This window comes from Dasypus novemcinctus, chromosome 9, assembly GCF_030445035.2.
Source record: "Dasypus novemcinctus isolate mDasNov1 chromosome 9, mDasNov1.1.hap2, whole genome shotgun sequence".
NCBI lineage: Eukaryota > Metazoa > Chordata > Mammalia > Cingulata > Dasypodidae > Dasypus > Dasypus novemcinctus.
Window position 1 is genome coordinate 67,307,601 of NC_080681.1, and position 25,517 is coordinate 67,333,117.

At 36.0% G+C, this 25,517-nt stretch overlaps 1 protein-coding gene and 1 pseudogene across 5 annotated transcripts in view; one reads left to right on the top strand and one right to left on the bottom strand.

The window, feature by feature from the left end:
• ATG4C (autophagy related 4C cysteine peptidase) overlaps positions 1–23,152 on the bottom strand; it is an 85,356-nt gene extending 62,204 nt beyond the window's left edge. Inside the window, exons 1-3 of one of the 5 annotated variants that reach the window (XM_058303467.2) lie at positions 22,974–23,152; positions 6,985–7,160; positions 4,031–4,171 (exon numbers count right to left, since the gene is read on the bottom strand). In XM_058303467.2, coding sequence (XP_058159450.1) covers positions 4,031–4,106 — 76 coding nt within the window. In that variant the 5' untranslated portion in view covers positions 4,107–4,171; positions 6,985–7,160; positions 22,974–23,152. Of the gene's footprint in view, positions 1–4,030; positions 4,172–6,984; positions 7,161–22,935 lie in introns of all 5 variants that reach the window. The other 4 variants (XM_058303465.2, XM_058303464.2, XM_058303466.2 and 1 more) reach the window with 4 other exon arrangements.
• Positions 9,840–11,224, top strand: LOC101438162 (protein transport protein Sec61 subunit alpha pseudogene; annotated as a pseudogene).
• Positions 23,153–25,517: the final 2,365 nt, after the last annotated feature.

Below are 25,517 nucleotides of genomic sequence, written 5' to 3' on the forward strand. Positions count from 1 at the left end.
AATGTAATTAACAGCCCTGAATTATATACTTGAAAGCTATGAAATGTGAAAATTTAGGTGATGTATTACCATAATAATAATTTCTAAAAAGCCATAGAACTGCACAACAAAGAGTGAATGAATCCTAATGTGAACTATGGACTATTTATTGTTAGTTATAAAATTATAAAAATATTATTTTATCAATTGTTAACATAAATACCACATAATACAAAATGTTAATAATAGGGAAAATTTTGTTTGAAGGTGATATATGGCAACTCTACTTTCTGCATGATTTTTCTGAAAACCTACAACTGTTCTAATAATTTTTTTAATTTGTAAGAGATTGAAATCATACAAAGTATCTCTCTGAACACTATTCAATAAAGCTTAAAATCAAAAACAGAGAACTATAAAATTCACAAATATGTGGAAATTAAATAATAGACTCAACAACCAATGGGTCAGGGAAATCACAAGGAAAATTAGGAAATACCCTGAGGCAACTGAGAAGCAAAACAAAAATATCAAACTGATGAGAGGCAGCAAAGGCAGTGCTCAAAGGGAAATTTATAAATTTAAATGCCTATATTAAAAAGAAGAAATATTTCAAACCAATAACTTCACGTCTTGAGGATTTAGAAGGAAAAAAAACTAATTTCAAACTGATCAGAAAGAATAATGAAGATTACAACAAAGATAAATGAAATAAACTAAAAAATAGAACCAAAGTTCATTTGTTGAAAAGATCAATAAAATGTACTAACTTTAGCTAGACTAACAAAGAAAAGAAGAGAACGCAAATAACTAAAATCAGAAATAAAAGGAGGGGTAAGCGGATTTGGCTCACCTGATAGAGTGTCCACCTATCACACGGGAGGTCCAAGGTTCAAACCCAGGGCCTCCTGACCCATGTGAAGCTGGCCCATGTGTAGCGCTGATGCACACCAGGAGTACCGTGCCACACAGGGGCATCCCCTGTGAAGGCAAATCCCACATGCAAGGCATGTGCCCTATAAGGAGAGCCATCCCAGGCGAAAAAAAAGTGCAGCCTGCCCAGAAGTGGCGCTGCGCACACGGAGATCTGATGCAGCAAGATGACGCAACAAAAAAAAAAAAAAGAGATGCAGTTTTCCACAGCCACTGACAAGAATACAAGCGGACACAGAAGAACACAGTGAATGGACACAGAGAGCAGACAACTGGCAGGGGTGGGAGGAAGGGGAGAGAAATAAATAAAATTAATCTTTAAAATAAAAAAAAAGAAATAGAAGGTGTATTACTACTGACATTCTAAAAACAAAAAGATTATAAGAGGAAATTATGAACAGTTGGCTGCCAACAAATTAGGTAAACTAGAAGATATGGACAAATTTTGTGAAAAACACATATTAACTCAAAGGAACAGAAGATCATGACAGACCAATAACAAATAAAGAGATACACTCAATAATCAAAAAACTTCCCAATAAAGCAGGTACAAGAGTAGATGGCTTTACTGATAATTTTACCAAACATTCATAGAAGAATTAACAACAATCCTGCTTAAACTCTTCCATAAAACTAAAAGGAGGGAACACTTCCTCATTCATTCTATGAAGTCAGCATCACATTAATATCAAAATCAGATAAAGATATCACAAGAAAAGAAAATTACAGACTGGTATCCCTTATGAATATGGATGCAAAAATCCTCAACAAAATAATAACAAACCAAATCCAAAAGCACTTTAAAAGGACTATATACCATGACCAAGTGGGATTTATCCCAGTAATGCAAGGGTGGTTTAACATAAGAAAATCATTCGATATAATACAACAGATTAACAGAATGAGGAAAAATATATCAACTGATGCAGAAGAGGCATTTGACAAAATCGAGCATTCTTTCTTGATAAAAACACTCAATACGTGGAACAAAAATAAACTTTCTCAATTTATTAAGGGATCCATATGAAAATGCCATAGCTAAAATTATATACAATTGATGAAAGACTGAAAGCTTTCCCTCAAAGATAAGGTGCAAGACAAGGATGCCCGCTTTCACCACAACTATTCAATATTGTACTAGAAATTCTAGTACAATTTAATTAAAGTTACTTAGGCAAGAAAGAGAAATATAAGACATACGCACTGGACAAAAAGAAGTAAAACTATCCCTATTTACAGATGACACAATCCTATATATTAAAAATCCCAAAGAATCTACAAGAAAGCTACTAGAGCTAATAAATGAATTAAACAAAGCAACAGAGTACAAGATCAACACCCAAAACAAGTTACCTTTCAATACAGCAACAATGAATAATCCAAAAAGGAAAACAAGAAACAATTCCAATCACGGTAGCAGCTAAAAAACAAAATATCTAAAAATAAATTTAACCAAGGACATAAAGGACTTGTATACCAAAAAAAATATACCCCACACAAAATATTACTAAAAGAAATTGAAGAAGATCTAAATAAATGGAAAGATATTCCATGTTATATCAATACTATCCAAAGCATTTTATAGATTGAATGCAATCCTAATAAAACTTCCCACAGCCTTCTTTGCAGAAATGGAAAAGTCAGTCCTCTAATTCATATGAAAGGATAGTGGCCCTAAATAGTCAAATCCATCTTGAAGGAGAAGAACAAATTTGGAGGACTCACATGTCCTAATTTCAAAGCATATTCCAAAGCTACTGTAATCAAATACTGTGGTACTGGCCTAAGTACAGACATACAGACTAATGGAATAGAAACGAGAATTCAGAAGTATACCCACACTTCTATGGCCAATTGATGTTTGGTTAGGGTGCCAAATCCGCCTAATGAGGGGAAAACATCTCTTCAACAACTAGTACTGGGAAAACTGGATATCCACACATAAACAAAAGAAAGTGACCCCTACCACACACCATATACAAAATTACCTCAAAATGGATCAATAGCAGTTAATGTTGGGGTTTAAGATATATTTAGGGGATTTGAATCTCTGGACTGACAATGTGATAGCCAGATCCTGAGCCTCAACAGACTCCAGCACCTACAATCTGATTTATTGGACTTACCACACTCAGCTAAGATGGAGGTGAAGAAGGACAACCACCACACCATGGAGCCTAGAGTGATTACAACTGAAAATGGGAGGATTGCATCCAGCATCCAGGTGGAATCTGAGCCTCCTCTTGACATAAAGGTGCAATGGACACAACCAATCCAGTGTCCACATAGAAGAGGTGGCATTGGATTGGGAAAAGTGGACATAATGGACAAAGGGTATGGGGAAAGGCAGGAAGAGATGAGAGGTGGAGGCGTCTTCGGGACATGGAGCTGCCCTGGATGGTGCTTCAGAGGTAATCACCGGACATTGTAAATCCTCACAGGGCCTACATGATGGAATAGAGGAGAGTATGGGCCATGATGTGAACCAATGTATATGAGGTGCAGAGGTGCCCAAAGATGTACTTACCAAATCCAATGGATGTGTCATGATGATGGGAACGAGTGTTGTTGGGGGGGGGGGAGAGGGGGGGGTGGGGGGGTGGGGTTGAATGGGACCTCACATATATATTTTTAATGTAATATTATTACAAAGTCAATAAAAAATAAAAAAATTAAAAAAAAAAATGGATCAATAACCTAATAAGAGTTAAAACTATATATATTTTTTTGTATTCAAAGACCTATTTTGCTTTACTCTCTGGTTCATATATAGGGCTGTCTGATATTGGGTCTGAAAAGCTGAGATATTATCATCACCTGAATAAATTCTATGTATTTCAGAATATTAAAGAACAAAGTACACAAGCCATTAGGATATAAGTATATTCTATGAATTTGTTTTCTTTAAAGGACCATGTAGTTAGCATGCTTGAGTCCCTAAGCAATGTTTATGATAACATTCGGCCCTTTCTTTTGGAGATATTCTTATCTAAAACCCTTACAGAAATATTTTATTCAAAGGGAACCTCAGATAATTGTCAATGACTTAATAAGGGACATAATACATGGTTTCAAAGATTTCTTTAGATTTATACAATTTTTAAATCATGATACTTACTATATTTCATGTTATTCCAAGCAGACATAAATTTAGTTTTTAGCTTGTCAACTTCATCTGTTCCCGTTGCCTCCATATTCAAATTCTAAAAACAAGCCATCACTTGATTGCATTCTTCTGTGGTTTAATCTTTTGTACTCACTTAAAAAAAATTTTAAGTAATGAGTATATTTTACATGTTGTCCAATCTGCTAAAGTAAAGTAACTTTAATTAAATTGGAAATGAACAAACCAATTTCTAATTTTACAGAGTAAAATGTTCTATAAATATTTTAATTACAAAGCATTTAATACCAAATATACAACAATAAAATTATCACACAAAACCAAACAATAATTTCCCCCAATTGGTCACATTTGAATAAATCAATTTAGAAACACAGCTCAGCTCTGGCACTTGTGAGAATATCTATTATTTTATTTTATTTATAATTAGACAAGGCTATCTCTTCAGAATGGAGGCTTTCATTTATACTGATTTGATCTATATAAATCTAATTGTTTTTTTTTAATTAAGGCATTTACACCTTTGTTGCAATACTGCAGCATTAAAAAAACAGAATAGCATAAATTTGCAATAGAAAATGTTTTCTTACTTTAAAATAAGAATAAATGTACCTCATAAGTGTTGGTTTTAAATCTGACTTAAAGGAAAACTGAGATGTGTGTATATATAGTCTGAAAGAGAAACAAATTATACCTTAAAATGTCTGTGCTTATTTGCAATAAATCAGAAAAAGCATGCTGCACAGAACGTTATCCTTTGAGGGTTATAAATACCAACTCAAAAGTATTAAAACCATCATTTCTCTATTTTATAACACATTAAAAGCTACTAATTATATATTATAGTTCTAAGGCTGGAGAAAGCCTGGAATATTGAAAGAACTGAAAGAACCAAAGTAACTAAAGCACAGAAATTTAAAAAAACTTTTTAAATGTGGCACAAGATGACAAGAGGAGGCTGTAAGTTTAGAGAGGGGCCAGAGAGTATAGGGACTTGTAGACCATACTAAGAATTTTGTTCTTTATTCTAAGAGCAACTGGTTTCAAACAGGAATATCATAATCAGATTTTGAGGGTTTATTTTTTCATTTGTTTGTTTTACTCCAACAATATCGTAGGGAATAGATTGAAAAGGTGTAAGAGTAGACAGTGAGAATTTACTACTATTGTATAGGTCTAAGAGAGAGATAATAGTAGCTTGGACCAAAGCAGTGGAGATGGAGAGAAAAGCGCACATGAGGAAATGTGTAGAAAATTAAATAAGTCTCGGTGATGAAATGGATATGGAAGGTGAGGAAGATGGATGTGTCAAAGATAGACTCAGGCTTCTAGATGTAAAACTAAGTAGATATTGTCTATCATTAAAATAAGAAACATTAGGAAAGGCAAGTTAGAGAGGGAAGATAATGAATTTGGTTGGAGATATGTGATATTTGAGGTGCCTCTAAAATATCAAAGTAGAGAATCATTTAATTGTTTAATCAACCAACGTATCATTGACAGGCCCTATTCTAGGCAATGCAGATACAGCAGAAAGCAAAGGCAGTGAAATACTTGCTTTCATGAAGCTTACATTCTAGATATACTGTAGAGATGTCAACTAGGCAGATGGATATACAGATCTGGAGCTCAAGGGAAATATCTGCACTTGAGAAATTAATTTGAGAATCACTGGTGCACTGGAATATTAAGCTATAAGCAGGTTCCTCATGGATAAGGACTTTGCTTTGCTCATGATTGTACTCCCAGCACTTCGCACAGTGCCAGATACTTGAGGCTAAGCATCCAAGGCCCTTAATGAAATAACCTCTGCCCACTTAACTTAGCTTTCTCTAGAATATCCACTCACTCACATTCAGCATATGCTGAAGACAATTTAATATTAAAGCTTCCTAAACTTGAAATGCCTCCATTCCTTTGCAAGTACTCTTTCCTCTACTCACACCCTTACCTTATTCCCAAGAATCCTTAAGACCCAATTTAAGTTTCACCTCTTTTGTAAAGACTAGTAAGATTTTCCTGACTACCCTTCCCCAAACCCCAAACTAAGACAGGTGCACTTCTATCATAGGATTCAATACCCTATCCTGTAATTACTTGTATCTTAAGTATCTTCTACATTAGATTGCAAACATCTGAGTGTCCTTAAATTCTATCCGGTACACAGTGGGTTTTCAAAAAATATTTATTAAATGAATCAGTAAACTGATCAATTAATACAATATAGGCATATCACTAGCCATACTCTCATGAGCCATAATTAGAATATTTTAACTGACAACTAGAATAAAGAAAAGAAAAAATTTCCTCAAGAAAACAGCATACATAATTTGGCAATGTCTGGAAGAGTTCGAAGAAAAAGAGTTTATGAAATGTATAAATTATACACAGTGCATCCATACAATGACAGATAGATAAATATCTATTTTTTTTTAATGTTTCCATTAAGGAAGCAGCTATGGCTCAAGCACTTGAGCTCCCCTTTACCACATAGAGGACCCAGGTCCAATCCCCAGGACCTCCTAGTGAAAAAAGAAAAAAGGTGTCCCAGACCTGTGTGGAAAAGCCCCCCACATGGCATGGAAAGGCACAGGCCACTGTGGGGCAAAGTAATGCCTAAAAAGACAAGGATGCAACCAGATAGAAATATATATATATATTTCCATTAAATATGTTTAGAAAAATGATTTTCTTTTCCAAAAAAAGAGCTTGTAAAAATGGGAAACACTATATGGAATCCAAAACTATGTATCATATGACAGTGGTTTAGTGAAGAGGTAGGGAGAAAGAATTAGAAAGAAGTACACCAAAATATTAACAATAGTATTTCTGGTTATACAATTGTGTGTGGTTACTTTTACATCACTTTTCTCCACATTTTCCAAATCTTAAACAAAAAATATATACTATTTTTAGAAGTTAAAGTTTCCTTTTAAAAAGCTACCAACCTTGAATCTTCTAAATCCAAATTTTTAAAAATAAGAGAATACACATGCACATATTTTCTTTCTAATTCAGAAAGAAAGCAGGTCACAGGGCATACTTTGGTTCCGACAGTTCCCAACACCAGCCACTGGGTGACACTCTGGACAATCCTCAACAAGGGGGTGGAAACCAAGATACCCTAAAAGTCAGTAGGGAAGAAATAAAGACAGTGTACAATTAGATATTTTGTATGTGGAAAGCCTGTATCCTAGATAACGATACCTAAATAAATAAATAAGATTCTGTGACACTACAGAAATTAATGAGACAAATATTCCAACCTCAAGAAATTTAGAGAATAAATTGTTGAATTATTCCTTTTAACATTTTTGACTGAAACTCCTGCTACTTAGACCTTCTATTCAGAATAACTTTACCCGCAAACTTGAAACATTTCAAATGTTTTTGGAATATATCCTTGACTTTCTGTAAGAATACTTTTAGGGAAGCAGATGTGGCTCAAATATAGGGCTTTTGCCTACCATATGGGAGGAACTGGGTTCAATCCCTGGGTCCTTTTGGTGAAAAAGAAGAAGAGAAAGCGTGTCTGCGTGGTGAGCCAGTGCCCACATGGCAAGCTGAGTGTCCATGCTACGAGGCAGTGCCTGCACAAGTGAGTCATGCAGCAAGACCATGACACAACAAAAAGAGAGATGACAGGGCGAGTCAAAGTGAAGTGCAGCAGAAACCAGGAACTGAGATGGCACAGCAAACAGAGAATCTCTCTCCACATCAGAGGTCCCCAGGATCAAATCCTGGTGAATCTTAGAGGATAAAAATGAGAAGAGAGGACCAAAAGAGAAATAGATTGAGAAGATCACACAGCAAATGGATACAAACAGCAAAAACAGCAGGAAAGAGGGAGGGGAAGGGGGGGAAACAAATCTTTTAAAAAAAAGAATACTTTTACTGTGACTGATTATATATAGAGTAGATGAGAACGCTAAAGTTATAAGATCAAACTAAAAATGGGCTGTTGTTAGTTTAATAATTCAGTATAGTTAATTATAATATAAGTAAAGTTGAATTCCTATCTTCTGTAAACACCAAAACCTACTTTATATCTATAACAAAAATTAAAATCGATGTTCCTAAAAATCTTAAGTTTATAGCAGAGCAAGATTTTAAAAGGTGATCCTGTAAACTACATTGGAAAGTATTAGAAAATTGAAAAAATTTTAAAGGAATAACCAAAAATTCCTAATGAGGTAGGAATTTACCTTACTATATATTGAAACATATTATAAAACTACAATAATTACAGTTTAAAACTATTTAAATTTACTATTCTTATTAGCACAGGATAATGCTAAATAAAGCATAATATGGAATAGAGAAATAAATTCAAGCATATTTGAGAATTTTGTATCTGATATGAGAAATATTTCACATCAGTGGGAAAAGATGACTAATTTGATATAGTAGAACAAGCTAGTCAGTTTTAAAAATAAAGCTCATTGTCTCACACATGAATTCTAGATAAATCAAAAATTTAAATGCACACACACATACAGCACATGCATATTACAAGGAAACACAGGTAAAAATTTTTAAACAATCTTGGAGTAGAAAAGACTTTTGTAAGCCTGATTCAAAATGAGAAATCAGAATAGAAAATGTGATTACATAAAAACGAAAATGTCTATACAAGAAGAAGGAAAAAAGCACTGAGTTTCAATACATCAACTAGGGGGAAAATGGTACATATTTAGTGGACAAAGTGTTAATATCCCTGATATATGAAGAGATCTTATGAGCAAGTAAAGAAGGGGAAAAAAGCACAAATGGAAAAAGAGTACACAATCCAAAAGAAAAAATAAATGGCTAATAAACATATGAAAATATTTTCAACTTTATTAAATCAAAGAAATGCACATTAAAGGAATTTCATCATGTTTTCATCATTATAAGAGATGAAATTGGCAAGGCTAAAGAAAAAAGCACTTTACTTAATTATTTATCAACTCTGACTGATCACCAAAATCACTGGAGGGCATCTGACCACCAGAGACATAGATTCCAGTAACCTGGGGTGGGATTCAGCAATCTGTGTTTTTTTCCTTATTGAAGAAGCTGTGGGTTTACAAAACAATCATTCATAAAATACAGGAGTCCAATATATCACCCTATTATTAACACCTTGCATTGGTGTGGAACATTTGAGGAAAGCACATTTTTATAATTGTACTATTAACTATAGTTCATGGTTTAACTTAGGATTCACTGTTTGTATAGCACAATTCCATGGATTTAAAAAAAATTTTTGTTACCATATATGCAACCTAACCTTTCCCCTTTTAACTACATTCAGATTTATATTTCAATGTGTTGTTAATTAAATTTACAATATTGTGCTACCATCACCACCATCTACTACCAAAACATTTCCTTCGTTCCAAACAGGATGAATAGATAAACAAAATGTGGCATATACGTACAATGAAATATTACTCAGCCATAAAATGGAAATAAGTTCTTATACATGCAACAACATGAATGAACCCTGAAGAACCACACTGAGTGACAAAGCCAGACACAAAAACAATTATTGTATGATCTCATTTACATGAAATCATTAGAATAAGAAATTTGTATTTTTAAAAGCTCCACTGGGGGCAAGCTAGAACACACAAGGAGCAGGCACCCAGGCCCAAAAGGTGAGACTCGGCTGCTGCCATGGAGTTTTCAAACCTTTATGTGTAATTTTTACCAGTCATTCAGAAACCTGGAAGGAAAATCTGGTTTAGGAAGAAGGTTCTACAGACTATTAGAACTCTCTATTTTCTCAGTATGTCGTCAGATAACACTGTTTGGAATCATGTCGTCAAATTCTAATGATACTTTCTACTTGATAAGAGTTATTCTTGCATCCAATAGAGGAACTTTAATGGAATTGGCTATCACCCCAATTGTAACATCTAGTTTGATTATGCAGTTTTTAGCTAGAGCCAAAATCATTGAAGTTGGAGATACACCCAAAGATAAAGCTCTGTTCAATGGGGCCCAGAAACTTTGGTATGATTATTACCACTGGCAAGTCTTGAATATGTCATGACAGATGTGTGGGGAACCTGCTCAAACGGACTTTGACATCACTTTCCTCATCATCCAGTTGTTTGTTGTTGGTTTGAACTTGCCGCTGTTAGATGAGCTGCAGCTTGGGGTCTGGTTCCATTTTCTCTCTTTATCGCCACCATCATCTGTGAAACCATTGTCTAGAAGGCCTTTACTACCACTATTATTAACAAAGGCAGAGGTACCAAGTTTAAGGGGGCAGTCATCATCCTGTTCCATTTATTGGTCAGAAGAACAATCAAAGTTCGAGCTTTAAGGGAGGCTTTACTACTGCCAGAATTTACCCAATCCCCTGAACCTCACTGCTACAGTTTTTGAGATTGGTGTTACATATTTTCAAAGATTTCATGTGGACTTGCTCATTAAGTCGGCCAAATACGGAGGAGAGTATAGCAACTACCCCATCAAGTTCTTTTATACTCCAATATTCCCATTATTCTTCAGCCAGCCACAGTGTCAAACCTCTATGTTTTTTCCAAATGCTTTCTGTTCAATTTATGGGCAACTTTCTAGTAAATTTACTAGGACAGCAGGTTGATGTCAGTGAGGAAGGACCTACTTGTTCTTACCACATTGGAGGTCTTTGTCATTATTTTATCCCTCCTGACTCCATAGGTGCCATTTTTGAGCATCATGTACATGTAGTTACTTACATCATCTACACGTTGGGATCATATGCATTCTTTTTAGGACATGGATAGAACTATCTAAATAGCTTAAAGAACAGCAAATGGTAATGAGGGGTCACAGAGATACTTTTATGGCTCATGAGTTTAATAGGTATGTCTCCACAGCAGCTGTGTTTGGTGGTTTGTGCCTTGGCATCCTTTTGGTGCTGGCTGACTTCCTGGAGGCCATTAGATCCAGCACTGGAATTCCACCTGCAGTTACTATTACTATCAGTATTTTGAAATATTTAAGGAACAGGCTGAAGTTGGTGGGATGGATGCTCTGTTTTCTAAATGTTCAAATAATTCTTTGTCTGTGTGTGAAAAGGAAAATATTTTGACACAAGGTTTTTTGTCAAATGATGCTGGTTACCCTTTTCTTCCCTTTCAGTTTCTTGTTTCCAAGTGCTGGCTGCCTGTTTCTGAAAGGGGCACTGAGTTAAGCTGTGTGCAGCATTAATACCCACTGGCTTAAAAGTAAGTTTACATCATTCATTCAATTACCTAGGTGTTGAAAGATGTGTTCAACATCTAGTGCTGCCTGTAATGCTGGAAACCAATGTATCTACCTGTTGTTACATCATGACAGTGAGATGGCAACTTGGATTAGTTTTGCACACAACATATGAAACACTGTTTAAAAATAAATGTAGTACAAATTGCTTCAGCCACTGTATTGCTTTCAGCGTTCAAATGCACCAAGCTATCTTGACTCCGAACTTTAAACATGGACTTCCTTCTTCATTAACATTCCTCTACCACACTCACCATTTGACTAATTTCTATCATTCAGGCCTCAACTATATACATCACTCTTCCTCAAGAAATCGTTCCTTGAATCCCCATGTTGAGGTAGACAATCCTATTATACACTCTGGCTCACTTTGTATTTGACCCTGCCTGTCACATACTTTATTGTGATTGTTTACCTGCAGAGTAGACAGTCAATAAATATTTCTTGAAGTAAATTGAATTTAATGAGTCAATAGGAAAGACCTGAAGGTAAACTCCTTGAGGGCAGAGAATCTATCATGCTCACTATCATATCCTATTACCTAGCACATCTGGCACGTATCAGCCTCAAAAATATTGGTTGATGATTAAATTAGGACATATGCAAATTATGATGCTATAGATCTATATTTACTGCCATAAAAAGATATCCAAGACAGAATGAAAAAAGAGAATATGAGTATGATTTATGCATGTATATGCGGAAATATATATATATTTATATACATATTCCCACACACCTAAATACATACATGCATAAAACAATGTCCAGAAGTCCATGATGTTAAAAGTAGAAATCTCTAGAAGCTGAGATTTCTATTTTTACTTTCTTCTTTGCACTTTTATTATTTAAATTGTTTACACTGATCCTCTTTTAAAATAATTCAAAAGTAAATTGTTCAAATAAAAAACGTAATATACAAAATTACAAATGTGCCCACATGTTCAACTCTAACCATATCATACAACCAGAACTGCTCAACTAAGAAATCTACATAGAAGACATTCCACTACAGAATTACTAAACAGCCTAGAGACAAAATAAAAATGCTGATTCAAAGTGCTTTTTTCCTTTTTTAAGATAAAGAACTCTATTCTGCAGTTCTTAAAGACATCAGATTCAGCAATTTACTCATGTGAAAAACAACTTCTTCCATTTAATTCCCCAAGGCAGGTTTGGCAAAAAAAAAAAAAAAAGAGGCTTACTGGATATCCCCTGTTAATTCACTTCTGTTTCTCTTTAAAATAAGTATGGTGGGAAATGGACTTGGCCCAGTGGTTAGGGCGTCCGTCTACCACATGGGAGGTCCGCGGTTCAAACCCCGGGCCTCCTTTACCCGTGTGGAGCTGGCCCATGCGCAGTGCTGATGAGCGCAAGGAGTGCCGCCCCATGCAGGGGTGTACCCTGCATAGGGGAGCCCCACGTGCAAGGAGTGCACCCCGTAAGGAGAGCCGCCCAGCGGGAAAGAAAGTGCAGCCTGCCCAGGAATGGCGCCGCCCACACTTCCCATGCCGCTGACGACAACAGAAGCAGACAAAGAAACAAGATGCAGCAAATAGACACAGAGAACAGACAACTGGGGAAGTGAGGGAATTAAATAAATAAATCTTTAAAAAAATAAAATAAAATAAAATAAGTATGGTGAGATTTGAAAAGGGAGTAAAGAACAAATTAACAGTTAGGTACATTCACGCTATTAAATATTTGCTTTATATTTGGGTGAAATGAGTCAAGGAAAGGCAAGACAAACAGTACTTTTCTCCAAGTGAACAGAAAACAGAAATGGAGAAACCACAATGAACTTTAAGAGAGTCTCACTGCAAAATTCTAAACAGTTCTCTCCCACAAATGCTGTTTTCCTAAGCTTCCCCAAAAAAGTTTTTTTTAAAAATGAATGGATTAAAATTCATTAGTTTACAAAGCATATAGTGAAGTAATAGATCAGCCATTATCCATTATTTCCTCTAATACCTAAAATATCTAGTTTGACTGCCCAATTGATTAAACTGATGTGCCAAAATTCTTGCTTATTCTACATATTATCATTAGAGTCTCAGACTAGAAAACCATAAAAATAACATTCTTCACAACTTCCAAATTATTCTAAGAAGGAACATATGATTTATTTCTTAAAACTTTATTCAAGTAGACTTTCCTTACTAATGCATATTACATGTCATGGCATCTACCATCTCCATATTCCTGTTCATTGTTTACATTTTGGCAGGTCATTTTAAATTAGAACATAATATCATTGAAAAGGAGAAAATTCTATTTATTCTATCTCAGTAAAATAAAGCTACCATATGTATTTTATTCCTAACTTCATTGTTAATGATGTGGAAAGCAGAGTAAAGACTAAACAGAGTTCTTTCGAAAACTGCAACATTTCATATGAAAATCATCAATTGAGTCCCAGATGTCATTTTTAAGGAATTACTTTTCTAACCTTAACCATGCATTAAGATGGTCAATAAATTATAAACTGATAAATGTAAAGGATACTCAAATCAATGTCCTTGAAGAGCAGAAGAAAGAAACTAGCCCCTCCCATCTAGCAATAGACAGAATATTTTTTCCACTTAGGATTTAAAGTCAAATAAAAGCTCTTGGCAGACAGAACTTTAGGCACTAATTTTACAGAACAGACAATAGATAATAGACACACAGGCAATAGATAAAAACATTGCAGACTTCTGGGATTTGCTTATACTTGAGCATCTTCCCCAAATGGTATTCTGCAGCAAGAAGAAATATAGATATTGATTTAGTATTTTTGGTGTGCTTTTAGCTATACCATTAAACAAAATGAACTGTGAGATATGCCCTAAGTTTTTCATTTACTGTATCCTTTTTTCCCTACTTACATTTTTAGTGACAAATATCAATGTCTGAACTCAAAGGTCAATACCTTAAGCTGTCTTATCTCTGCTCTCTTATTTTTTCTCTCCATCTCAATTCTTTGTTTACAGAAACATCAATTATTGTTTCCATTTCTATTCCCCCTTTTTTCCAATACCTGACAATCTTCTATCTTTATGCACTGAACTAGCCCTCTAAAAATGTTCAGTTTAGGGGGAAGCAGATGTGGCTCAAGTGGTTGAGTGCCCACCTCCCACATGGGAGGTCCCAGATTCAGTTCCTGGTGTCTCCTGACATAAAACAAAAACAAACAACAAGCAAAACAAATGAAAAAACCAACTCAGAAAAGCCAATGTGGCTCAGTTGTTGAGCACCAGCTTCCCACATACGAGGTCCCGGGTTCAATCCCCAGCCTCCAGTACCTCAAAAAAAAAAAAAAGTTCAGGTTATAAACCCAGCTGAAAAAACACCTAAGGGTCCAGCATACTTATCAAAAAAAAAAAAAAAGCGGCAATATTAAAGAAGAGGAGAGCAATAGTAATATTTATCTGAATTTCCTCCTTGCAGAACAAAGGATTAGGTAAAGTATAAGGCAGTAAAGAGATGGAAAAAGATTCAGAAAAGAAACAGCAATATAAGGATGGGACATGCACATTCAGAAACTGACTAAGAAAAGAGAAATAAAGGGCTGATAGCAAAAATAATAATAGTATACATCTTAATACACATTCATAGGGCAGCTCAGGATCACATCCTCCAGTTAAAAAACAAATCAATGCACAACTCCTTTATATTGACTATTTAAATAAAACATTCTACTCAAGCATCCTTCTCTTAAATCTAAAAAAGTAAAATATATACAGAAGAAATTAATAGTTGAGCAAACTGAACTATATATTTACCCTCATAACTGACTTGTATTAAGTTCCTATAGGCAAAAACTTCCACTTGGCCAACACTAGTACATGTTCACAGACTGTAAAGTCATCATCATAACCAACATCAATAGGATGTAAGGAGTTTAAACGACATCAATCATTTACTTGAAGACCTCAATGAAAATTATTAATACATGGGCTATATTAAGCATTCCATGCTCTTATCTCTACGAAGAACATAATATTTACAGTAGTTTGATAAAGAAATTTTAATTACGTCAAGACCTTAGTAACCTCAGATGAATCCAAGGCAACTATAAAAGTTTGCGGCCTCCATATTTTAAACTTTAAATGCAACCTTCCAAGGAGGAAGCTATTATATTCATAGTATATAAGAAATAACATACTGGGCCAAACCATTTAATCAATAAAATATACTTAACCCCTACAGGAATTGAAGGATGCCATAATCTTAGAATTGAAAGGGAACTTAAAAAACATCTAGTAATTAGTAACTATTAATATAAACAATAGTTCTTGATATATTATATATCACATTGGAAGTGTTTAGAAAGCATATAAAGGGAAGCGGACTTGGCCCAGTGGTTAGGGCGTCCGTCTACCACATGGGAGGTCCATGGTTGAAACCGCATGTGGACCCGTGTGGAGCTGGTCCATGCACAATGCTGAGTGCCGTGCCACCCAGGGCCCCCCGCCCTGGGAGCCCCACGTGCAACGAGTGCACCCCGTAAGGAGAACTGCCCAGCATGAAAGAAAGTGCAGCCTGCCTAAGAATGGTGCCGCCCACACAGAGAGCTGACACGAGGACGCAACAAAAAGAAATAGATTCCCGTGCCACTGACAACAACTAAAGCGGACAAAGACGACGACGTAGCAAATAGACACAGAGAACAGACAACCGGGGCAGGGGAGGGGGGTGAAGGGGAGAGAAATAAATAAACAAAAAAATCTTTAAAAAAAAGAAAGTGTATAAAGATTTTAAAAGATAGACCTCAGTATTGTCAAATTCTCTTGTGCACACAAAACCTGGCCCAAATACCCTGCATGGTGTATCTCCATTTGAGTTACTGAGTAGGTCAGTCACTAAGACTCCTAAAACACAACAAAGGTATCTACCATATCTCTGGTTATGCTCCTGAAGTGGAAGGAGAGCACTGCAGTATCAGACTCCTGCAGCAGCTGGCAGTGGCTCAATATGGCCAGATTTACATTGCCTCTAGACTGGCTGTTTCATAGTGCCAGTGAAGCACTGGAGATTCCCTCTAAGGGCTAACAGTGCTGCTGCATGCTAACTGTGTGAAGGACATACCAAGTGGAGCATTAATTTTCAGAGTAATATGAGTAGAACTTAAAAAAAAAAAAAACCATTATGGCCCGCTCTCATGGAGAAACGATGTGTATGGGTATTGCAAACCTGGAGCTTAGATCTATTAACTGCAGCTCAAAGACAACTTGTACATTGATTGTGCATTGATTAGTATTAAGTACTGTATCTATATGCCTGATGAATATGATATCTCTTCTATTCTAGATCATATACAGGGGGATATTGAACATGTTAAAAGTCTTGGTAAACAATTCATTTTCTAAGCAGTTAATGAATGTGCCTATAAGACAAAAGAATGGCTCTCTCAGGTACTGTTTTTATTCTGCTTGCCTAATGGTTGTCTTGTTGTTGCCTATACTGTCTTCGTGAGCTTATGTCTAGCCTCTCCTCATACCTCTCCTAGCTGTCTTAGGCATAACCACCATTGTGAAAACTGGGGTCGGCAGTTTATACCAAACCAAGCAGGTCTACCACAATCTCTCCCTAGAGTTAACCAACAGCATGAAAGAACTCAAAGAAGAATGCTGTTTCCCATCAACTTTGGGAGGATGCAGCCTCTGAAGGCACATGGCTGGTCCCCTTTTGGGGCCTGCTTATCACCATCTTCTCTATCCTTTTAGTTGAACCATATAATTCTAACTAAGTTTCTTTCTTTCAGAATCAATACCTTCCAGAACAAGATATTAGTTATGTGGGGATTTCATTCAGTTCCAACCATGGTGCTGGTCTGTCTTCCCTTAACCTCAAAAGAATAGCCAGAAGGTTTTACACTCTGTCAGGCAGGGCCTACTGCCCCTAACCAGCAGGAAGCAGCTACAGAAGCATGACCATTACCCTTCAACCCTTAAGAATAAGGGTGTAAACTCTCTGAGGGAGTTGTTGAGGCATGTTAGTATAGGAAACAGGAAAGGAGGCTGAGGACTAGCAGACAAAATGGCTGGTAGACCATCTGTGAAAGCCCATCCAGAAACCTCCTGAGGGAAAGGCTTCTGGAAAGATCCTGTAAGACCTGACCATGAGATCCCATTTAGAATCTTTCCGGGATCAAGAACAAACCCCAATAACCCCTCATTGGGCTCCTGAGAGGTAAGAGGCAGCGATCATAAGGCAATCCATCAGAACAGTACACAACTGGGGCCCCTCCCCAACATTATGAAGGGGGAGGAATAATTCTTAAAAGGCCTAATCTGGGCCCCCCTGTGTGCAACTCATCCTGTAGCACACCCGCAATCCATGTCTAGGACTTTGTACTCTTTTCCTGTTTCTTAATAAACTCTTTACTCCCAGGCCAACAAAAAAACAACAAACAATAGTTCTTAATTTTTTCTCTGTATTCACACCATTTTCCCATACAATACACTCCAATCCATCAGTAATGTCTCATAATCTTCAATGCAGGAATGGGGGGCGGGGAGGGTGATAGTGAAGGAAAATTTTTAAAATTGAAAAAATATCACCCTATCCCCAAGAAGCATATCTGTTCTCTGGTTTGGACTTGCTAATCAATAATGGGGTTCCACCACCCACACAGTGGCAAGATCTTCTTTACAGCATCCCTGCCAAATACAGTTTTCCAGCAGCATAAGACTGAACACTTGTAGAACAAAGAGTTCAGTACTTAATGAGTATTGTACTGAATTGAAAATACAGCTCTAAATTTTAAAATCTAGTAAAGTTTTGAATTGTTTATCATAACTGTTCTAGAGTAGCCATATAACTACCATGATACCTATTAATTTTAAACTATACTTGCTAAAAAAAGACCATTATATGGAACCAATAGTCTGTCTCCTCTAATTTCCACTAACTGTGTCCTCTGAAACTAATCCCTCTTCCATTTGAGATATCTAAAAATATATGACATCATCTCCCAAATATTCTCTGTTCCCCCATTAAATATCCCCAATTCCTTCAACTAGTCAGAAAAATATTAAATAAGTGGTAATGAGACCCTCGATCAGGATAATGGTAAAGGGATTAGAAATGAGAAAAGAAACAACAAGCTGAAGTGTGGAACTAGCATCTTCACATATATCTCGTTCCATAAGATGAGGAATTCAGTTTGAGACACATGGATTTGGGGGTTTATAATAAGTAAATGTGAATAAAATCTTTTCAAAGTTTCATTCCACTTATTATTGCCAAGAAAAAAAATAACATTTATTCATTTAACAAGTATTTGAGTGACTACTCCTGCAAGGTACTATGCGAGATACAAGATCCATGAAGCCCAGTTCCTACTCTCATTAACCTTATATTTTCATAAGCAAGATGTTTATAAATAACCATAACACAAGGCTAAATGTGGTTATGCCTTGTAATAAACTATAAAGTGTTATAACAATTAAGAGAAAAAAATCTTTTCATATGAAAGTATTCACACATGAATAATATCTCAGGGTAATACACAGTTACAACTGGCATTCTTCAAATACAAAGGACAAAGACACACAAACAACAAATCTATTCTGGATGTAAATAAAGGAAACACTAGACATATTACTTAGGAATGAGTTAACACACCCTCAAAAACTGAGTCGATTGTTAAAGACTAATGCTTGAATTGTATTATCAGTCAAAAAAAGAGCATTGTTTAAAAGGTTCACAAACACAACTGTTTTGCTCTACAAATGAAATCATTTGATAGCACTTTTCTCCTCATTCTCACTTTTAAAGTTTAAAGTTTAAAGTTCTAAAATGCTTAAAAATGCATATTCTCTCTACTCTCTAGAGTTCCCCATAACTATATATTATGATAAACTTTTAAATTATTATGTCTATTTTAGTAGTTTTACAGAATAGTGATTTTATAGAAAGTCCATTAAAAAAGTAGTTTACTTTTCTCTGTCTTGCCATCTTCTCCATCACCGTATCTAAGATAATATCACCCCTCATCTGGGCTATTCCAATAATCTCCTGACGATCTTTCCTATCCACACTCTCATCCACTTTGCAATCAGTTCTTCCACTGCATAATATCAGGTCCTTTTTATAGCATGTACCATAGTTGTAAATTTAATTTCTTTGAGTTATTTGACTAGTGCCTGCTTCCCCTATTACATAAGTAATAAGAGGATAAATACTGCATTTACTCACAATTTTATCACGGTAGCCTAGAGTACCTGGTTAACAAATAAATGCTAAATTACTGAATGCATTGTCAGATTGGAAATTTATTTATAAACAGTTAAAAAAAATAAAGTGGTTATGAGACTCTTCTATTGATATAAAGAGTACCTTATTTCATAAATTTTAGGCCATATATTTTTTACATTTTAACTCTAAAATTGAAATGCATCTTAGAATTGATGATTTTGTTTAATTGACAAAATTTTTTCTTTCTGAATGGTACATAAAATAAAGGTATATCTTGGAACCAAAAATGTCCCGATTTGATGAAATAGGTAAATCCACAAAATACTTTACCACCTGGTCCACTTAGCTCAAACCTGGTAATCTTCTAGCCTCTTGCCTCCTTTGCTACCATCCTCTCCCAACACTCAATAATTAACAGGTCCTACTGGTTCTTTCACAACAGCTCTCAAATCCATTCCTTTTTCTATTGCCACTGTAAACACCATAGTTCTAATTCCTTATTCCTTCACATCTGATTTTTTCATATTCAAGCAACACTATGCAACTACCACTATATACAAGTAACTAGAGATGCAAAGCAGTCCAGTTATCTGTCCCTCCCTCTAATCCAGGGGTTCTTAACCTTTTTTGTTCCACAGACCCCTCTGCCAGTCAGGCAAAACTTACAGACCCCTACAAAGTCCACACTATACTGTGTATTATTTAATAAATATATCACACCCGCACCAACACAACCCCACAAGAATGTTTTTTTTTAAATTTCAATTCAAGCTCACAGACCCCTTGTTAAAGAACCCCTGTTCTAATCTCTCTCCCCTACAATTCAGCCTTCACAATTTTGTCTTCTACCTCAACCTAGAATCACTTCTCTCTCAATTTCTACCAAATCCCTTCATATTATTCAAGTCCAGATCAAATCTCCTCTTCCTGAAACCTTCCCTAGTTAATCTCTCCTTTCAACTTTAGCATTCTAAACTACTCATACAAAATTAACACACATTGGCTGTATTTTCTACTCCTTGAAGTGAAAGTTTACATCTCACACATTCTGTAGAGTGCACACTCTCTAAGGGCAGGGACTTTTGTGTTTTTTTGTTCACTGCTATCCCCAGAACCTGGAAGAATATCTGGCACATAATAGCTGCTCAATATATATTTGCTAAATTAATGCCTTTTTATAGTTCACTGTAGAGAACTTATCTTTGCAGCTGTGATACAATGGAAAGAGTCAAAGAGAACTGGATTAAATGACAAATTCTTTGGGTTTGAGTTTCTTCACATGGTAAATATAATTAATATTCAATATCTCACAGTTTAATAATTAAATGAGATACTGCTTTAAAAGTATCTAGTACAAGTGAAGCAGACCTGGCCCAATGGATAGGGCGTCTGTTTACCACATGGGAGGTACGCGGTTCAAACCCCAGGCCTCCTTACCCGTGTGGAGCTGGCCCACGCGCAGTGCTAATACGCTCAAGGAGTGCCTTGCCCTGCCACGCAGGGGTGCCCCCTGCGTAGGGGAGCCCAACGCGCAAGGAGTGCGCCCCGTAAGGAGAGCCACCCAGCATGAAAGAAAGTGCAGCCTGCCCAAGAATGGCGCCATACACAGGGAGGGCTGACACAATAAGATGACGCAACAAAAAGAAACACAGATTCCCGTGCCGCTGACAACAACAGAAGTGGACAAAGAAGAACACACAGCAAATGGACACAGAGAACAGACAACTGGGGGGGGGGGGGAGGAAGGGAGAGAAATAAATAAAAATAAATCTTTAAAAAAATAAAAAGTATCTAGTACAGAGCTGAAGATATCATGCTCAATAAACATTTTGTTGATTTTGTTACAATAGTTAAATGGTAAGAAGTTTCCAATAAGTGTCTACTAAATGAATAAAATTTCAGGAAAAATATAAGAATTCTTACAATAAAGAATTCCATGAGTGAATTTATTCTGAAATATTATACATTTAGGCCCAAATCCTAAGCATGACTGAAACCATTTCAGATTAATTAGGAAAAATCCAAATTTGAAAGGATATAAGTATTAATAGTTATATTTTACTAACATGCATAGATTTTATTTGATTGTTGAAAGAAAAATGATAATTTCAGTATTAGAATCTCTATAGAGCAATCATCAGAATAAAGCTGCAAATACATTTGCGTTACATGGTCCCCAGAAACCCAGGAAGCACAAAATTTCTGTTTACAAAACATTAGTTAGTAGTATACAATGCTGTTTTGCCATAGTTATCAAAATATCTAGAAATTTCTCCTACCCAACTACTGCAAACAATTTTTTAATATTTGGATCTATCCCATTTTGCAGGGGAAAAAAGAGCATCAGTTAAAAGATTTTTAAACTCTTTTCACTAAACTATACAATTCCTTAATTGGCCACTTTTAACTTTTAAAAGTTCCCCAAATTTTACGGCGAATGAGCTGCTAATTGATTCAATATAGTATTAGATGACTGGACTAATTAGAAACTCTTCACTGTTCAGAGAAGAATCCTTATTAATTTGTATCTTGGAAAATACACAGACTTTGCCTTTCAAAACCTTTCCAATTCCTCTGGGTACTTTCAATGACTCATAATCTAGTTACGAATCACAAGCAAAATAGACTCCCTTGTGTCTATTTGCTATGAACTGGCAGGAAATCATTGAGAAAAATTCCAAGTAGGCACATAGGGTCTAAGCAGGAAGAAAATTCCCATCTAGTATGCAGAGCTGTAGAACGAGGTATACCCCTCTAACTATAGGCTAGCAGAGAACCCCAGGTGGGAAAATAATCAATACGAAATGAAAATATAAATCAAAGAAATCTTAAGAAAATATAAACTCAGTTAAGTAGAGTCGTGCTGAGTTGACCGATGGTCTCTCGTATTTCCAGTTAACACTTGAGCTGGGAATTTTTAAAATTATATGTTAAGAATGTATTCTGAACCTCCAACCTAAGAGATGAGAACAAACGAGAACCAAATATTGCGAAGAGAATGAACGTTAATGTCCTAATGGAAAAGCAAAAGCATTAAAATATTCAAGGGAGCGTGTTATGATCTGTAGCAGCAACAAAGGCCATACAGAGGGAGAGGAACTAGGATGAGAAGACTCAGATCTCGGGGATCCGGTTTCTATTTATTGACTGATATATTTATTTTATCGGGAGAAAGACGGCCGGCTGAGCAGTGTCATGGGAAAGCGATTAAATGACTGCGAGAGCTCAAGGGACAATAAATTCGTGCCTGGAATACCTAAGTAAAGCTGTAATTAAAGGGCTAACTGCTGCCCACAGAAAGGCTTACGGTTTATCTCTGGAACCCAGGATGGGGCGAGAGGTGTCAGAAGACAAATGACACTAGGAAGGGCAGATGAGGGAGCCACCAAAGCGACGGTTGGCCGCAGGGTCTCCACTGAGGGCAGGGCCCCAAGAAACCCGTAATTCGGGAACCAGAGACAGTAAGCCCCAACCTTCTGCTGACTCCGCTAGCCTCAAGTCGTTCCCTCACCGAAACATGAGGACTGGAGAACTGTAAAAGTGCAGGAGCCACCAATCCAGGAAATGCTCCAGCTTTAGCAGCTACCGCCACAAAAACAGCCAGCACACAAGCACAAGCTCCGACCTCAGCACCACAGCCACAAGTGCCTCGAGCTCCCCGGCCGCCGTAGTCGGAAGACTTACCCCTTCAAACCCCAGATCAGCCACTTCCGGGGCACTGGGGCTTTCCATTGGCGGCCGCCATAGCAACAGCTTAGACACACAGACACATACGGACACATATACACACACACCAGCCGCTTCCTTCATTCGTTCTTTTTATTCCACCCGTTTGTCACCCCAACTTATAAGCCATCACAGTGGCTAGTGCAGAACCGAGAGAAAGTATCTGGCTACAAGGGGCAGCAAACGACCTTACAGACGCCGTGTTTGTTGTACATTTGGACTTCAATTCCCAGCATGCCATGAAACATCGCTCCTTCTTTTCGGGCACAGTTACTACAAGACCCAGTATGCACTGCGCCCCCTCATCTCTCTTCCCGCCTCTTTCTCCCTGTTTCGCTGGTCTTCCACGCCTCTCCCCTCTCTCCATTAGGGAGACCAGTGTAGACCTTCTTAGGAAGCCCCACTTTGGTAAATGTCCAATATTCCTTCCTATCCTATTGTATTGGTACTCTAAACTAAACTATACTTGGGATTGTAACTAGATACTTATAAAACATCAACTGGTGTGTGCACTCATTTTCTATATTCATATTATTTTTAAGGAATGAGAGCACGGTATGCAGAGATTCTTCTGGAATGGAAAAGTTTATCCTCACTCCTAAGGAATGTTGGGAGGAATGCTAAATTATTGCAAAATGTAATTTAATATCGTTTTGCAGTGCCACAAGATTTTACTGGAGCAATTACTTGCAGGCAGGCTCCTGAGATGTGTAGGAAATGTTGGTCAGAGGTAGAAGTAAAAAAATTAACAGTCTATAGTACCCTACAGGAAACCACAAGGGAAAATTTTTCAGAATGCAGAGTTGAAAAAGTTCAAAATTACACTTAAAGCATTTTTCCAATTTTTTAATGCGTTTAATATTTTGAATTAGTCTCTCTTTTTTAATTGTTATTCTTACGAGAACAAGTAATGAAATATTTATTTTCTGCTATGGTTAGGTCAACCGAGTAACCAATCAAGCAAAGGGTATAGCTAGATAGCAAAATGAAACATTTATTAAAGTAAGCAAAGTAACTGTTTCCTTACTTGGTTAGGCTAGACTGCCTGTTGTTCTGACATCCCAAGACAACTAGATGCCTTTTTGTAGCTTTCATAGGGATTTCTTGGATTTCAAGAATGGAGATATCTTATCTTTGGTATTCTGCATTAAAAGTCATAAGAAACAATTCTTGAATTCTGAAAATAACAATATATTAATTATATAAAATTGTGTAGATTTACAACAAAATTCTGTAGATTTACAGCAAAACCAACTTTATTAGATTAGAAAAAAAGGGTAGAAACCTTTCATTTTTACAACTTCCCATCGAAGACACAGAGGGAAATTATATTTTGTAACACTGACATGGAATCAGTTACCACACAAACTTCTTTCGAACTCCAGTGTGCTAAATTATGCAGCACTAGCAAATAAATATTTAAAAATCTATGAGCTTGGAAAACAATCTACTCTACCAAAATAATATGAATGCAGTAAGAGAAAACATTTGCACTGGAATGATTCAAAGGTAATGTTGATAAACTATAATTAGCTTATCTTCTATTCATAGGTGTTTCAAGTAAATAAATATGTAATTGCCTTCACTTATTAGTCATGTTATTAAGGAAATTTAAAACCATGCTGAATATTTGATATTTGTATTTCTAAAGCAGTTTCAATGATCCATTGTATACATGAATGTGGAAGAGAGTTTAAATAATAAATAATTTATGTAATGGACCTTACGCTTTTTAAAGAGATTCTGGCAGCTGTAGCACTTTTACAATTATTCTCTTCTCAAAATATCTTTGACTTCCCAGTGCAGCCAATAGCCAACCACTTAAGAGTTAAAATTGGAGAAGCTGTTCTCTCAATTCAACAAATACATGAGTGCTACTAGGGCCAAGCACTTTGCTAGGCACTATAAGGTGTTTCTGAAGCACAGAAAGTTTTGGTAATTAGGAAAGATTTAGGAGGGAAATGAAATGCAGATAATTCTATCACAATGGAAACCAAAAGGTAAAATGTGGTAATAAGACTTTTAATAATCACTTAAGCATTTGGTTAATTGGATTTCTATAATAGACAATATAATTTTTTTAATTTTTTATTCTTTTTTTATTTAAAAATTTTTTACTTTATTCTGTACATTTGATAATTGAAAATATAAACAATTAAAAACTAAAAACAGTTGAATAAAAACATACATTTCTCATTTAAATGTACTAATACATATAAATTTTTTTAATCATATAGTGTGTTACACAATATATGTTGGTTCATAGTAACACAATCATACAGTATTTGTCCTTTTGTGTCTGGCTTGCTTCGCTCAGCATAATGTCCTC